This window comes from Lampetra planeri, chromosome 13 (genome assembly GCF_965212315.1).
Source record: "Lampetra planeri chromosome 13, kcLamPlan1.2.h2, whole genome shotgun sequence".
Lineage (NCBI taxonomy): Eukaryota > Metazoa > Chordata > Hyperoartia > Petromyzontiformes > Petromyzontidae > Lampetra > Lampetra planeri.
Genome location: NC_136119.1, coordinates 8163987 through 8180991, shown reverse-complemented (window position 1 = coordinate 8180991; position 17005 = coordinate 8163987). Strand labels below are relative to the sequence as shown.

Here is a 17005-nt window from a genome sequence, read left to right as displayed (position 1 = left end):
AATTGTTAAATCTAAAATTTAAATGTGCAATATCAGCATTTTTAAAGCTGCAGTAGTGGTTGTCAAATGGGACAGACATTACACAAAAACGATAGTGTCCAAAAAATATATTAAAATTATTTGTTTGTGTGACCCCCAAATTGTAACAATTCATCAGGTAACTGGAGGGGTAAAATCACTACATGCCCATGCAGTATCATTTAATATTTTTTTCACGTGTTCTGACCTTATTACTTGATGGAATGCAATGCAGTTAAGTTGATTCATGATCCAATGCTCTCTGATTCATTCTAAGTTACTCACTGGGGATCAGTCTTATCCTTACAACTCTTTTATAGCAACTACTTTGGTTAATGTTTTCCGTGAACTTCACTTATTCCTGAAGCTATGTTGAGGCCTTAGTCCACCAGACTGTTTTGCCCACCAGACGGTGATAGTGGTTCAACCACCACATCGAAGGTCAAAACACTTCTTTATATCCGCATCTTCGCTCACGCTTATCGACTTTGGAAGCCCCTTCCATCATCTCTTTTGTCAATTTTTTATATCCTTGCTCAATTAAAAAAGTATGAACTGTTATCTATTACAACTTGAATTGGGCTGTTTTTTTACAACTTGAAATGTGGTCTGCAACTGCGATTTCAAAGAACAGTCAGAGAGATGCACGATGCAATTTTATAATCATTGTCTTGGCTTTCAAACTTTAGTTATAACACACAATCACAGTTTGCCTTTTATGCTTTTGACAATCTCCATTTATTTCCATGTTAGGCTTTTATGAATTATTTGAGATGGATAAATGGTAAAAATAAAACTAGGACTGTGGTAGGGTACAAATACTGCCGTTCTATTAAGGCACTGAGATACTTGTTTTAGTGTCAACTTGTAACACGGGCGTAATTTGGATGTGACCGTCCGTCTGTCAATCCCGCCATGCCGGTCAGCAAAACTTTTTAAAATATAAATATTATTGTCGAATGGTAAAACCTCCATAAAAAAAAAATACATTGTGTTGCAACGCAAGTTTATGCCATTTGATGGCCTCAGTGAGTTAAAACCGAGGCAAATATTGAAGTCAGCAGTGGGAAAATCTATAAGTGGTCGCAAGAGGGTGCCATTGCATTTAGAGGTCATGATTTTGTGTCGCAGTGCTGCCTGCAGCACGTGACCACTATCCACTCTAGTGACCATGACTTTGTGTTTGTCAGGTGCTGGAAGGAATGTAAAAAAGGAGGACATTCCAAACAATTAAATTTCTTTTAAAGCTTCTAAATATAATCAGTGATCTCTCTATTAATTGTATATATATATACCAACATGTTATTGTGTATAAAGTTTAACATTTTTTAACAAGCTGGTGGAGAAAATGTGCTCTTGTGTTATTTAGCAAATGCTTCACGTTTAAGCGTGTTTATTTTGCCAATACAATGTGCAACTTCTATTTCAATTCATGTACCGAAAACAGTGAGTCACAGCAATATCATCTTATCTTAACGAACTGAACAAATGCATCAATCACATTGCCTTAAGAGGATTGTTTTTATATATAATAGGTTACGTTTTGCATAATGGCCTCTATGGCCTCAGTTTTAAAACTGACATACATGTGTATTAGCTATCACATGCAAGAGTGCCTTGAACTGAAGCAATTGAAACATATTGTAGCTGTATTTTGTGGTGATAAACATTTATATACCTACGACGCTTGTGAACTGTCATCCATTAATAGCCTTGGATGACTGGCATGGTTAATGTCTCACTTTCTTGCTCGATATAAGGAAAGTCGATAGCCACAGAAGGTGCATTCTTGTTCACAATGGGGAAGGGAATTCATATCAGCAAAACTAAAGCCATTGTTATTGCCTTGGCAGTAGCAGTGGCCTTAGTGGTAGTTGGCCTCATGGCTGGTCTAATTGGAAAAGATAGTGTCAGCAGTGATCCAAAAACTACATCCAAACCGCTCACAACCAAACCGTCCACCACAACGGCACCTCCATATCCCCCCGGTCCTTGGAATGAGTACCGTCTGCCAAGAAACGTAATCCCAACGCATTATGAAGTGGAGCTCAAGCCTGAACTTTACAAACAGCCGGATGGTCTTTATATCTTCAGTGGCCACGTGAATATCACCATGAAATGCGAGGAGCAGACTGACGTTATCCTGATTCACAGCAACAAGCTCAACTACTCGGACAATGACAATATCTCACTCTCCGGACCAAACGGAGTAATGGCCGTCAACACGTGGCTCGCAACGAAAACCGAATATCTGGTGGTGCAGTTGATCGGGGCGAAACTTGAGAGGGGCATGGAATATGTTCTTCACGCAAAATTCAGGGGCGAGCTTGCCGATGATCTGGCTGGTTTGTATCGAAGTGAATACACGGAGAACAATGAAACCAAGTAAGTCACAGACGCTATTATTTTTTTCTATGTTTCTCTTCATGCTGGTTTTTTTCTTGACAAAAAATACTGAGTGATGTGACTTCTCAACGAAAGTTTGTGGTGTCTTAGCATTCTAATGGCACTGTTTTGGTTCGCTTGCAGACGAATATTTTCATTTGCTTTAGTTTGTAACGTTCATTAATTAACTTTTTTTTTGCCTTTTCATCTAGGATAATGGCAACTTCACAGATGGAACCGACAGATGCCAGAAAAACATTTCCCTGCTTCGATGAGCCTGACATGAAAGCCACATTTGACATCACCTTGATTCACAAAGCTGAACATGTTGCTTTGTCCAATATGCCTATTGTTGGTAAGTCTATCTTGTAAGTCTATCTTGTAAGTCTATCTTGTAAGTCTATCTGCATTCCAGTGATGACAATTCCACTCTCTTCTAAACGTGTAGCCAGGTATTCTCAAGTTATGGCTGGATGAAAACTAGTTTACTATTATTAGTACAAGGACATTCAGCAGTATTATCAATGACATTATTTTTTTTACCAACCTACTAAAAACTAAAATTGTAATTGACGAAATTGATTCTCATGAACGTATTTGGTTTTAATGTATATTACAATGGGTTCCCAGGTTTACATCAACCAGAATATGCCCAATATTGTCAGATATTAACAGCCAAGCAGGATTGGGCACGAATCGTCTTTGGAAGTGTGACCAGCATGCACAACAAGGTGTTATAGGCTGCAGGGCTACATGGTGGATAGCAGAGGGCAGTGCAGAAAATTAATTCTTCAACATCAAGGTTTCTCGTCTTCACCAGCCTGCACTAACCAGCGTGTTCAAGTACATGTATCGTTAAATGATTCCCACATGCAAACAAGGCATAGGGAGTCTCTCATCCAGCAGTAATCATGCACATCCACATGTAACGGGGTCTACATAGACCACCCATTCTAACCTCTCTGCAAATGCATTCATACATACGTGTGTACTTTTGCCTTCTCCATTTACAGCATACCTGGGTCACTGCTGTAATGAGTATGCTGTTTAATCAATTCTGTGAATATATGTCCACAGCAACAAAAGAGGAAGACGACTGGGTCCATACGAAGTTCAACACATCAGTGGTCATGCCAACATATCTTCTTGCTTTTATAATCAGTGACTTTGAAAATGTGGAAGTAATGGCAAAGAATACTAAAGTGAGTAATCACAACTGTATTGTATTATTAAAGGTGACCCGTGTTGTTTGGCAGATATTTAACAATTCGCACATTTGCAGATACGCATCTGGGCAAAGAAAACTGAAATTGCTGCAGGAAATGCCGAATATGCGTTAAATATAACTGGGAAGATACTCAACTTCTTTGAAGATTACTACGATGTGCCGTATGTCCTTCCAAAGTCAGGTACGGTGAAACCTTAAATGCGCTTAACAAAACAACGTGCAAATATATGAATTTTATAAATCACGGTGCGGTCACGAGATATTTATAGTAGAATGTCGCTACCAAAAAAATAACAATGCACTTTCACATGCGTGGCTTGGCGGCGCTTAGATCAAATTGCTATTCCGGACTTTGCTGCCGGTGCCATGGAGAATTGGGGTCTGGTGACCTACAGGGAAACGGCTCTCCTCTACGACCCCGACGTGTCATCGAATGGAAACAAGGAGAGTGTTGCCACCATCATCACCCATGAGCTTGCTCATCAGGTCAGAGCGCACGGACGACCCGGGAAGTCGCAGTTTCTCCCAGCGAGTTCGCGTCAAGAAAGGCGACCGCAGTTGTTTACGTTTGCTCGTGAAATCTAGGCTCGTAAAATCAAATAAACCCGAAGTAATAGTTGATGCAGTCAAACAAGCTCGCACAAATGAAGCCACAAACATTTATATATGACGTAAAACAAACAAAAACATGCCGTTATTTTACAGCGTTTGTTAACGCCAAAAATATTGGCTTGCTTATTATCCCATGCCGATATATTTTGCAAATGGCCAACTGCATTGTTGTCAATTTCCCCGTAATTGCCCCCACGTTACACGCAGTGGTTTGGGAATCTCGTCACGATGCGGTGGTGGACTGAGCTGTGGCTCAACGAGGGATTCGCAAGCTACCTGGAATACATCGGCACGCACGAGGTGGAGCCCAGCTGGAACATAGTACGTAAAAAGGAATAACAGTCGGGGTTACGCACCCTGGTTTTACATTAACGGGTTGCTTGTGGAGTGGAGGTCCAACATATCAGCTGTGAAGCTAAAATAAAAGAAAGATGATTGCATAACTCGTGTATTGTGACACTCATGAATATCGAAATATACATTGATTTCAACTATATTCAGAACTTTAACAGTGGTTGTAAAAGTACATGTTTTATGGTTCTTGTCCTGTCAACGTAGGCTTACTAATGTTGAATGATAAAAAATATATACTTTACACTTTCTGGCAAAAGTTACAGGTTTTAAGATACTTCAAACCCCAACAAGACACATATTAGACGGCATCAAGTCTTCCTGAACCACACATACTTGTGGTAAAACAAGCAAAAAAATATGATTTTATAATCAAGTTCAAGAACAGTACCTACATTAACAAAGCATATTTGTTTTAATGTTTTGCCATAAATATGTGTGGTTAATATAGACTTGATGCCGCATAAGTGTCTATTTGGTGTTTGAACATCTTCACACCTGTATTTATGCCAGAAGGGGTAAAGCCTTCTTCTTTCAGATCGTTATTTATATTTTTACAATATAAAAAGTGTTCCATAGATGCTGTACAGTCATACTAATACCAAGCAATTTCCATTTTAAACCAAACTCTTTGAGCATTTTAAGTATTACACATCGACCCGAGGCTATTTACTTTCCAGTGTTATCACACGCAGGTGCTTGGTACGTACAGTATTTGTACAATAGTGAGCCAAAACTACACATTACTAATTTTATTCTTTCTTATGGCAACATGTTCAGGAGCTACACACCAATAGCCACGTGAAAGCTCCCGGATATAATTTGTATTTTTTGTTATTCCTCCACTGAAGGAGCACATGCTACAGTGGTTTACTAGATGGTCCATAGTTTGGATTGCATGGCCACGATCACCCTCGCGAGGCTTGTCTCTCGCGTTCCATTGACGATGACAATGTGCGCGTCAGCCTGTCGATGTTCTGATGCGGCCGATCTCACAGAAAAGTTCTTTGAGGAATGTCAAAGCCAGGAGGTGCGATGAATGGGGTGTTCATTCCGGATGAGAGCTTTGACCTCATTCATGTGACAGTTCTGCGTGACGTTTCTCACTATGAACAGAAAGCATTGATCATATTGAACGACCTGCAGCGAGCCATGAGCGTGGATGCTCTTGCATCATCTCGCCCACTCTCCGTTCCACACAGTGAAGTTATGACTCCAGCTCAGGCAAACTCCATGTTCGACACCATCTCTTACAGCAAGGTGACCAGTACACAGAGGGCATAACTACGGTTGTGGGGAAAGACATTAATATACTGAACATATTTGTCAATGACACTGCCAAAAAGAGGTATACGTAATAGGCAATGTGCATTGCTACCAATGCAGTATCACACAAACATATACATTCATAGATATCTATATAGTCATTATGAGCCTAATAATATAATGACATACTTGGTAAATAATAAATATTAATATAACCGTGTCCTTTTTTTATCCAGGAATGCCTCACTGAGTCTTAAGACATTTTTCAGGAGGATCCAGTATTGGTGTGTTTGGCCAAAACCATTAGTGAGTGTTTGGCATGTGAAATAAAACTGCAGTCCCCAATACAACATGGATGCCAGGGGATAACACTCAAAGCTCTGCACAGATTAATTAAAACCACTTGCTGCACTACCATTTCCTGGCCATCTCATAACCCAGTGGGCTCCTCAAATGTGTGCGGTCCACCCAAACCCCACCTCCTGTGCTTGACTCACGATTCAGATTGTGATGGCGAAATGAACATCAATGATTGCAAATGGACAATAATTGATGTCACTATGAAGGTTCATTAAAATCGTTTCCTCCCTATCTTGTAGGGTGCATGTATCCTGAGCATGACTTCCAGCTTCCTGACTGAGCCGGTGTTTGTAGCTGGTCTTAAGGTAAACCAATTTTACTTCATGAAACAATTCACATTTATGTAGAGTGTGGCATCATTTTACCATAACTACGTCATTTAACTTACATCTTATTTTAATTCCTTCAAATCAGTCATACCTGAAGGAACTGGAATTTGGAAATGCGGTACACGAAGACCTGTCGAGACATCTGCAGTTGGTAAGAATATATATAAACATTACATTTAAGTAATGCCACGAATACACCAATGATACTCATAGGAATAAAAATACTACTATAAGAAAACTGTAAAATATATAATATAGTACCATGCAATAAAACAAACATTTAAAGTACAATATTTTGTACATCTTCATGGGTTCTTTTCATGATTTACATATTAAATGCAGGACAATAATACTACTTTCATTTTATATAGCGTCATTCATGCTCATAGCAACTCATAACGCTGTACATTAATGATATACTGTATAAGGACCAAATCTCATATACAGCCACTAGCAAGCACAATCCAAAAATAACAAGAAAATTAAGAAATGGCACCAATAAAAAACTCAAACAAAAATAAAGGACTTAATTTGTACTTCAATTATTTGGGTGTGGAAATGCATTACATCTTTGTTTCATGCGCAGAAAACAATGACAAGATGTTAAACTCCCCCCCCCTCCCCAATATCGTTGCATTCCTTATAGGCGGTGGACAATCACACGGTGACTCTTCCAGTGCCTGTCAAGGACATTTTGAACCGCTGGACAATTCAAATGGGTTACCCAGTGGTGCACGTGAACACGTCCTCTGGGAAGTTGACTCAGTCCCACTTCCTGCTGAATCCCAACAGCACCGTCACCCGACCATCTGAGTTCAAGTAATTTTTTTGGGGGAGAACTTATTACGATATTATTTTACGCAAATACCCCTGCCGACCTAGTTTTACCTGTTTGGTGCCATCGCCACAACACATTAACTGCTCTCGCTAAATGTTAATGTCCGCTGTTGTTTTTATAGCATCAAAGACTCGGGACATATCTTTATTATCCAAATGTTTATGGCCATCTACAGTGTAAGCATTGTGTTAACCTGCACTTTTTGTTTCTTTCTTTTTATGCAGCTACGTTTGGTACATACCCATCACGTGGAAGACGTCAACTCATGTTTCCTCAATCAAATGGCTAAATCAAGAAGAGGGTATGGAATGATTGCACCTCAGTGTTGTCGGTTCACGTTGCTTGCCAACAGAATACACATCACACGGTGATTGAAGACATCGCGTCTGATTCGTGTAGAGGTTGCTTTCACTTTTTTTTCCTCCAGCCTAATTCACGAAGCAGTGTTTTTGACTCGGACCAGCTGTAAGTGGATCGTATTGGCGGTGCCCAAATAAACTCCGCAGACAATTGGTAGCCGAAAGAGTGCGGACGGGGAGTCAGTATCGTACGTACACGCACGTGTGTGTGTGTGCTACATCGATAGCAGGGAGCGGTGGTGTAGTGGTTAGCGCGCTGCTCTACGAACCCGGCGACCCAGGTTCGATTCCCGCTCACGGCCAACACCGGTGACGGTTATCTGAACCGGTACCTGGGCCTCCCCTAGGTCGACTCAGCCTCAAATAAGTACCTGGCGCGGCGTGTAAACATCGTCGCTGGGGAGACAAAGGCGGCCGGGCGTGGTGTTGGCCACCCACCCCCTCGTGTGCCGTGCCTGCCTTTATAGGTGATCGCTAACACCACTTGCCCCTACAGTCTATCAAGGTAACCTGGGGGATCTTTGGCTTTTACTACATCGGCACGCTTTCCCTGCCCGACGGACCGAGCTGATCAATCAGAGGCTCTGTCCTTTTCACAATTGAACACGCAAATGTTAGTGTGTGTGTGTGGCAGTTGCTGTGTTGATGGTTTGGCTGCTATAAATTTGCACACGAAGAAGCCAATTTGTTGAGCGATCATTTGTGGCTAGGTCGCGTCTGAAAAAATAGCTATATAGCTCGAGTGGGTCTTAGCTGGTTAACAAAAATAAAGCACTCCGCACATAAGCCACACCCTCAAAGATGTGTCTAATGTCATTCTGCGTGATGGCAGATACGTTCCTGCAGAATGGAACAGAGAGTGTCTGCGTTCGCATGTCAACTTCTCCACCATCGTTTTGATCTGCTCTACACCATAACCCTGCCCACTCTGGTTTATTCCCCAGTTGTAACAAAAGAAGGGGCAGAATGGATACATTTTTATTCTGGATCGGCTGCGCATGAAGTGCAAGCTAGGGGCCATCCATAAATGACGTCACGCACCTGGGGGGGGGGGGGGTCAGACATTTGTGACGATGTGTGACGAGGGGAAATGTGACGTCACATCAAAATGTGCAACTTTAAATAAATGTAGACAACACGTTGTACTTCATTTAATTGACTTTTTAATAAATGTTTCTCCTACAACATCAGAGTGCAGCGCCACATTAAATACGCACTACAATGACAATAGTTTAAAGCGATTGGGGGGGGGGGGCAGAGGTTTGTGACGTCATATTTGAGGGGGTAGGTCTGATTTTTTTGTGACGCCGCGTGACGAAGGGGGGTGGGGTCAAAAATCGCGTGACGTCATATATGGACGGCCCCCTACGCACTATTCGGGATTTTGTATGAACACGGCTGTTAGTGCTCCCAAAAAGGTACAATGGCATCCAAAATAGCGAAAAAATTAGGCCCATGAACTCAAATGTATTTTCTTTGGTCCATTTTTCCTATCAGTAACTTTTAAGATATCGATTACACTTGTCGGATGGCACACGTTTAAATCATGAATATGCCTAATCCTGTGTGGTTGATCATGCTGGTGTTTGCAGAGGTTTTCTCAGATCTTGTGCATCCTACGTCATGGGTGATCCTAAACGTGGAAGCGATGGGATACTACCGTGTGCACTATGATGATGTAAATTTCCAGCACCTACTGAATCAACTCAACCTGAACCATTCTGTAAGTGTTCCGAGATAAACTCGTGCCACGTTTCAATAATCATTCGCGATGGGGCTCCGAAGCCAAGGATATCCAATCAGCACGGAGTCTTTCTGCTTCCCCACAACTCCATTAACCATGCGCATCCAATGGCGCAAAGACTAGAGCTCTAAATTTCGATTTAAAGCTTCTTTCGTGACTGCAGGGATTCATCTTCTTGGTTCTTTCGGTAAAGTCACGTAGAAGGGAAATAATGAAATAAAAAAATAAAACATAACAACGCAAGTTGTGGCCGAAACGTCGTGAGAATTTAATTTTATAATGTTTTATTTATTTTTATTTTCTTATTTCCCTTCTACGTGACTTTACCGAAAGAACCAAGAAGACTAAAGCTCTATTTCACCACTCTCTAATCTGCATAGCCATTCATGAAACCATTATTGTTTTGCACAACAGTGAACACAAGCTTGGGTTATATTGGGCTATAGCAAACTAACTATTGATTTGGTTATTTTACACCGTGTATATTGATATATGTGTTTATATATATCAAATTATGGTCCTGAATTTGAAGTGTGGAGGAGTAGGCCAAAAATGCATTCTAGAGAAGCTCTGTAGAATTCCCTCGAATGGAGGTTCTTTTGCCAGGAGTGGTGTAAGCAAGCAACACAGTTGACCATGAGAGCTACTGATAAAAGTGAAATGAAACTGTTGATTTTAAAAACATTTATTCTTTATGACTATGATGGTGACACAATTTTCCACCGTTCATGTTTGTTATTTTATTAATGCCTCCATGTCTCCTTTTATTCCTGCAGGCTATACCACTTCAAAATCGAGCTCAGCTTATTGATGACACATTCAGCCTTGCCACGTAAAGTATTTATATTTTTTGGATAGAGTATTTATCATTGAGAATTTAATTTCGGCCTTGCACATGTTCTTTTAGCTACGTTTAACATCTGACATTTTTACATTCAACGGTTTGCACACCACTCTACTGACCAGTGCCGGACTAAGCTAGTGCGGGGCCTGCAGAATAAGTTATAAAGGGGCCCTAAATAAAAAAAACACATAAATATTAAACAACACTTATTTTATTTGCACAATAAAGTAATCGTATTTTTTCACTTGCTATACATCCAGATAATATGGCAAATCGCTAAACTTAAACACCCAGTCGTTCATAAAAGTTGAAGGCAGTATAGTACTATCATAATAGAGCAAGTGCAGAATCATAAAACCGGAATTGATACCTTGAAAACATTTAGTGTGGGGCCCTTGAAAGTGCGGAGCCTGTAACATATGCTACCTATGCTACTAGGATAATCCGGCACTGCTACTGACCAACATTTTTGGTAGTGAACATTAAACTAAAATGACTACCCCATGAGCAATAATGTGCAGTGTAATGGGTGTTTCTGGCAGCAGTGGGTAGTGAGTCTGGGAGAGATTCAGCCGAGCTTGGCAAGTCTTTGTCATTGCAAACATATAAGAAACTGATAACAGACACGACTTGGTTGATACAAGGTTTACTGTTTTGCACTGAATTGTGTTCCTTGCTTAAGCTGAAAACACGTGAAAATGTAACGTGAATATTAAATGTACAATTTGTATTTTAAAAACGTTAATAAATAAAACTCTGAAAGTTTCTTATTATTTACTTAAGCACTGTGATTGGATAAAACCTAAAATCTTACACACTAACCGCAGTGCTGAAAGATCATACGATTGAACAAAAAAGACAGCCGAATATCATGACTTTCATTGACTGTAATGCTTGCATAGCTGTATAAGAGCACTTCAGACGAAAGACTAAAATGACATTCGTTGTCTAAATCAGAGCTGCAATGGTGGCTATTGAGAAAGCATTGGAGACCACTGTGTATTTGGAAAAGGAAGATAAGTATGTTCCCTGGAGAACAGCCCTCAACAACCTCGGATACATCAACGAGATGTTCTCCACCTCCAAATACTACGGGAGTATCCAGGCAAGAAAAAAACAGGCGCACCTATTGATCACGCATCATTCAATACTAATCCTCTTTTGATGTTAAATTGAATTGTGTGAAATGTGTAAATAAAGAAATAAGGGAAGGGACGTGTCACGATGTGATAGCGCTTCCGTCAAAGTGTCTCCAACGATGATTTGTTGCGTCATATGTTGTCTTCTCTTTACAGAAATACATGTTAAAGCAAATAGAAAATGTTTATCAGATACACAAAAACCTCAGTTTTGTTCCCAATGGCCACATGGACCAGTGAGTATTGTAAATATATCTCGTGAGTTTGAATTGCGCAACATTTTGCTTCAGCACAACATGTCAATGGTGAGATTAACAAGAATTCTCTGATGTGTTCCAGGTATATGCAGGTGTACGCTGTAAACACGGCTTGTGGGTACGGCAAGCGAGAATGTCTAGAAAGTGCCTTGACAATATTCCAGAAGTGGATGGAAAATAAATCAAGCAATGTGTAAGTGCACGTAGAATTGTATTAAGTGTCACGGGTAAATTTACTGTCATGATAAAAGACTCTTTGTCCCTCAATTGAGCGAATACCGATAACTCGTTATAGAACAACAGGGTTTTTCATAAAAAAACGAGGACACGCAATACGGGTATATTGAAGTTTTCGCAAGGCAATCTCATTTTATTTACTTTATTTTCACACCTGCAAGAACACAAATTAACACACGATGAAAACATCACGGTCGATAATGTTGGGGGTGTACATTTGGATGGTTGGGGAAGATTAAGCATTTGTGAAAAGAGCTTCATAGCTCATCGGATTTCTCCAGGATAAATAAATATTCTGATTCTGCACAACTGTATCATTGCCTGGGCAGTTCAGTAATCTAATACTAATGCTTATTTATTTAAAAACCCCGTTGTGTTTTAAGAATTCATCCGAACCTTCGCACGGTGGTTTACTGCCAAGCCCTGGCAGCTGGTAGTATTTTGGAATGGGACTTCGCATTCAAGCTTTTCCAAGAGACTACCTTCCCTGTGGAAAAGGAGAAGCTGAGATCAGCATTGGCCTGCAGCACCGAGCCCTGGATCCTCAGACGGTAAAGCCCTTGCTTGGCCTCACTTCGCCACAACCCCTTGCAGATGTTCACCTCTACTTATGCTACGTGAATGTTCACTCTCACAAATTATTGTTGTGGATGGGGGGGGGGGCATGTGGATTGACAGGCTCCTGGAGTATGCTTTAGATTCAACCTTTATCAGGAAGCAGGATGCCACAAGTGTCATTACGTCGGTGGCCCGGAATGTCATTGGGCAGCCTCTGGCGTGGAGTTTCGTCAAAGAGAAATGGGACTTCATTTTCAACCAGTAAGTACCCACACATGTTTTAATTCATATTTACTGCACGCTTAAAGTGTACTTACAAATTACGTCACAAAATGATGACACGATTCTCAGTATTGAGATTGTACTAATATCTTAGACTCACAATATTACGTTTAATTGTGTACAGATTCCAGTATTTGTAATTAACATAGATGCAGGATGTGTTTACCTGTACAAACTTGGGAAAATGTGTTGGCATTAGGTTATTAATTCTCCTTTTCTGCTGAAGTTTCCTAGAACATTTCCCTTTCTATACTGCGGAGTCTCGCACACCTTCAAAACCTCAAGACCTACTTTTATATAATGCTTGAATGTTAAACTACATTGCCTCTGTTTACTGTTAAAAGATATCCAGTAATTATTCATTTGCATATACTTTCTGTGTTGTGCGCATACATGTTCATACTTTGTTTCACCCTTTTGTAAGTTAGCTTGTTTATGAGTCTGTACAAAGTCTTAAGATGTCTTCTTCGTGCTTTGATGCTTGCATAGCGTGTGTTGTTTTATGAATCCGGATTACTGCAGCCTTTGTCTCCTAATTGTCGACCCATGATGTTTTACAGATATGGCTCTGGGTTCTTTTCTTTCTCAAACTTAATTACGGGCGTCACGAGGCATTTCAGCACGCAGGCCGACCTCGACGAGGCAAGTGGATATGGTTCCAGCTTTACTTTAGCAATAAACATCTGTGGTCTGCCCTGGTCTGTTTGACTCATGGAAAGGTCCACGACCCTTTCTCGATCCAAAGTTCAATGTTTTGAAGCCCTTATTTGGGACCGCAAGAGCGGAGTGGTGCTGATGGTTGTTAGTCGGCTCTGTTCATTTACTCGTGGAATGTAGAGTACTGACAAACTATGCGCTTGGAAAGTTTATTGTCTAATATATATATATTTAACATGCAAGGTTTTTTTTTTGTTGTACCATAAATCTGCATGCGCTTTCATGACGCTATGTCAAGTCACGGTTTCATCGTAATTATTCACAGCCCTCTCGTCAAGTTACTGCTTGATGTAATAGCTCCCCACAAACCGTGTTGGTCATGGGGGTTGGTTGCCCATACTTCACCATGCTTGTCAGAGTGTGTTGGTGAAGGGCATGCCCAAGACTGGTTCAGAAATCATTAAACACTGATGTTAGCTGTGATATCCAAGTGTAAGCCCACATACACACACAGGCAGCAAACAATTGCTGCAATGGAAAAAAAGCCACAATCATATGTATTATTTAGATTATTGTATTTTATTGTGAATATTGTTTTGCTAGGCAGAACTTTACAGCCGAATTATGATTCCCGAGCACATGGATGAATGAAGGAATGCATTGATTTACATGAAATTCAAAAGGCATTTTATACTTTGTATCATCAGCTCCTGCAATTTAAGGTGACACATCCCAACCTGGGTTCAGCTGCGGCCACCATGGAACAGGCCATTGAGAGGACCAAGACCAACATCCAGTGGAGGGCCCAAAATGAAGAAAGAATCAACAGCTGGTTCGAGTCCAAAGTCAACCAAAATGTTATCTACTATTAGTTCTAGAAACGAGCCACATATTACTTAAATCGCTCACTATGACACTGAGAAAATTTCAGTTGTATCCGCTTGAATAATTTTCGCTTTCATCTGTCTACTTTAATACTGTATATTACTTTAGTCACCCCGTGTTGAAATGTCTCGTGTGAAATGTATGACGTAAGCATCGATGGTGACATAGATATGGAAGGGCTCAATTGTGTCTCTTGACTATACTTAACTAGATTGTATCGATTGCTTTTGACAGACATTTTTGATACACCGAAAGCTACTGCAGTAATCTTCTACGTGTTTTTTTTACCCATTGATGTGTTATGTAAAACATTTCGTAAGAAGCAAATTTTTGTCTTGATGATTTCATAGAAAACCTCCGCAGAGTAAAGTCGCATTTACAGTTTAAAAAAAAAACAAGTTCATAAAAGCATTCACGTGTAGCTTGTTACCGCAAAGCTGCAGCCAAGAGCTGGTGTTGTCACTTAGGCAATGTTCAACATGTCTGAGGAGGCTCTCCATTTTCACATTTGGGGTTATCCATCAGCCTCGGTCGTATTGTCTCACTCAATTTAGACTACACACAATTTTTCATTCAAGATAAGCACCTGGAAGGAAGTTTTTTTTTTAAAGAACCAGGATCTCCAGAGTTATTGGCATGATCCCGTCATTATATTACTCAGGGCACATTCACTATAAGGGATGATAATGGTTAGTGGGGACTAAAAGGAGAAAATAGCATGCCCGAGAAGATGCCCACTGTGGAGATGAAGCGATCAAATAAGCTCATGCAGAGGGATCCTTGTATCTCAAGGCTATGAGAGAGAGACAAAACACAGACACGTAGACACACAGACAGACACACAAGCAGAGAGAGACAACACAGACAGACAGAGAGAGGCACACAACATAGACTTGAGTGTCTGTCTGTGTGTCTCCGTGTCTGTGTTTTGTCTCTCAAATTTAATTCATACCTGATGACGACTGCTTGTGTTGCAATCGAAACGTCGTATTCTATTATTTAATTTAATTTCTTTCTACGTGACTTTACCGAAAGAACCAAAGAGTAAATATTGTTTTGTTTTCTAAATTTTTACTTGGTAACCATGTCTTATAAATGTAAAGCAAGACTGTAATCCCTTTGCCATGGCACTGAAGCCAAGATGAAACAAATATATGGTCGTTAAGATAATTAACAATTCACTATACTCTCATAATAGTTAATCTTACGTTACTCATCAAAGTGACTTTATTGGCAGTTAAGTGTTTACACCACGTACACTGAAGTGACACTTTAAAGGAAGCCATGACTATTTAACGGATTACGACCTTAGTTACTCTGTTTAGTCCAATAATGTTTTGCTTGGACACCGTGAGCACTGTCAGGGAATGAATAAAACTCTACGTTGAACAAACGGGCCTCGGACCAAATCACTTGCAATGTGCCTGTTGTCCGATCTCGGAAGCTAAGCTAGCTGGGTTGAGCCTGGGCATTGATTGGATGGGTGATCTCCATGCACAGCAGGGTGTTATAGGCTGCTGTGGGGCAGCTACGTGGTGGTAAGCAGAGGAGAGAGCGTCAAATTACACTGTTGTACCGCATGTCTATGCCCCCAACATCTGAGTAGTCGAGTGATGTATGGGCATATATCCCCCGCGACCCGTCCAGTATGGGAAGGCCCTCATCCAGCAATGGATTAACAAATGGCTGTACCCCAACATGTGTGACAATGCAAAAGTACACCCCATTCATACACCACCAATCTGCGCTTTTCTTGTAATGTATTGTTTTAATTAGACTTTGTAATCCATATTAGGTCAACTTCGTTTTTGAAGTAATGTGTCCAATTGCATTTGACTTAGATTACTTTAATTTCTGTCGAAGTAATTTGCGCGAAACTGCACTTGATGTCATAGTTGCACAGCATTTGACTTCGTTTGCTTAGTTTCTCCAATGCTAAGGAACTCGAGCCCGAGTTAACACGATTCCCATCTCTGCTGATCCAGCAGGCAACATCTCTTTTCACGTAACTGTCTCTCCACATACAAAGTGAAGTGCTTCTTACACAACCCCATTGGCTGCATATGGTGCGAATAAAGTTCAACATACATAGCCCAGAGGTCTTCCCCCTGATGGCTTTTAACATTTGGTAGCAAATTACATAAATAACCTTCATGTTCATGTATCTACACTTACATACATACATAGAGAGATATATATTAGTTTTTCCGAATTAACCAGAACATTTTGCTCAAATTCCTAAAATTTCTGTCACTGCTTTTTCTCTTCTGGGGCTCATCAACAGAGGTGTAACCCATCTTGACAGTGTTTTGAGCGATGTATTTTGAATACTCACTGCACTCATTTGTTGATGCTTTTGGCTGCTTATGAATCCCAAAAAAAGACCAAGGAAGTATTCAGAAGGAGCGCATTGTGATGTTAAACTCATTGTTTGGTGATGCTGCGTTAGCAGTGGACAAGCACATGCTACCAAACACTCAACACATTCGTCAATAACACTGGTTATAAAGGAAAAATAAATAAACGGCAACGTTTTGGGCAATGGCACTTCTTCCTAGCGCTATTAAGAATGGTCACTGACGAACATTTTCAGGTCAGTCACCAAATGTTTGAAAATAATATTATAAACCGATGCACTTTTATTTTCAACTATTAC

The 17005-nt window shown here is 40.4% G+C and overlaps 1 protein-coding gene across 1 annotated transcript; it reads left to right on the top strand.

The window, feature by feature from the left end:
* The first annotated feature begins 1801 nt into the window (after positions 1-1801).
* Positions 1802-15742, top strand: LOC144722031 (aminopeptidase Ey-like). The gene is made up of 20 exons (XM_078600101.1): positions 1802-2403; positions 2616-2758; positions 3481-3605; positions 3686-3812; positions 3963-4117; positions 4451-4564; positions 5711-5854; positions 6460-6525; positions 6635-6700; positions 7196-7368; positions 7612-7688; positions 9339-9469; positions 10267-10322; positions 11292-11439; positions 11630-11709; positions 11813-11923; positions 12351-12518; positions 12646-12786; positions 13368-13449; positions 14172-15742. The coding sequence occupies exons 1-20, from the start codon at positions 1817-1819 to the stop codon at positions 14334-14336; spliced, it is 2859 nt and encodes a 952-aa protein (XP_078456227.1). The 5' UTR covers positions 1802-1816; the 3' UTR covers positions 14337-15742.
* The last annotated feature ends 1263 nt before the right edge of the window (positions 15743-17005 follow it).

What these genes read in the sequence shown, in the direction of transcription:
- LOC144722031 (XM_078600101.1), top strand. Translation starts at nt 1,817, where the DNA reads ATGGGGAAGGGAATTCATATCAGCAAAACTAAAGCCATTGTTATTGCC. An exon ending in TGTTTGTAGCTGGTCTTAAG is followed by an intron (nt 6,526 to 6,634) that starts GTAAACCAATTT and finishes CCTTCAAATCAG; the next exon opens with TCATACCTGAAGGAACTGGA. An exon ending in ACCCGACCATCTGAGTTCAA is followed by an intron (nt 7,369 to 7,611) that starts GTAATTTTTTTG and finishes CTTTTTATGCAG; the next exon opens with CTACGTTTGGTACATACCCA.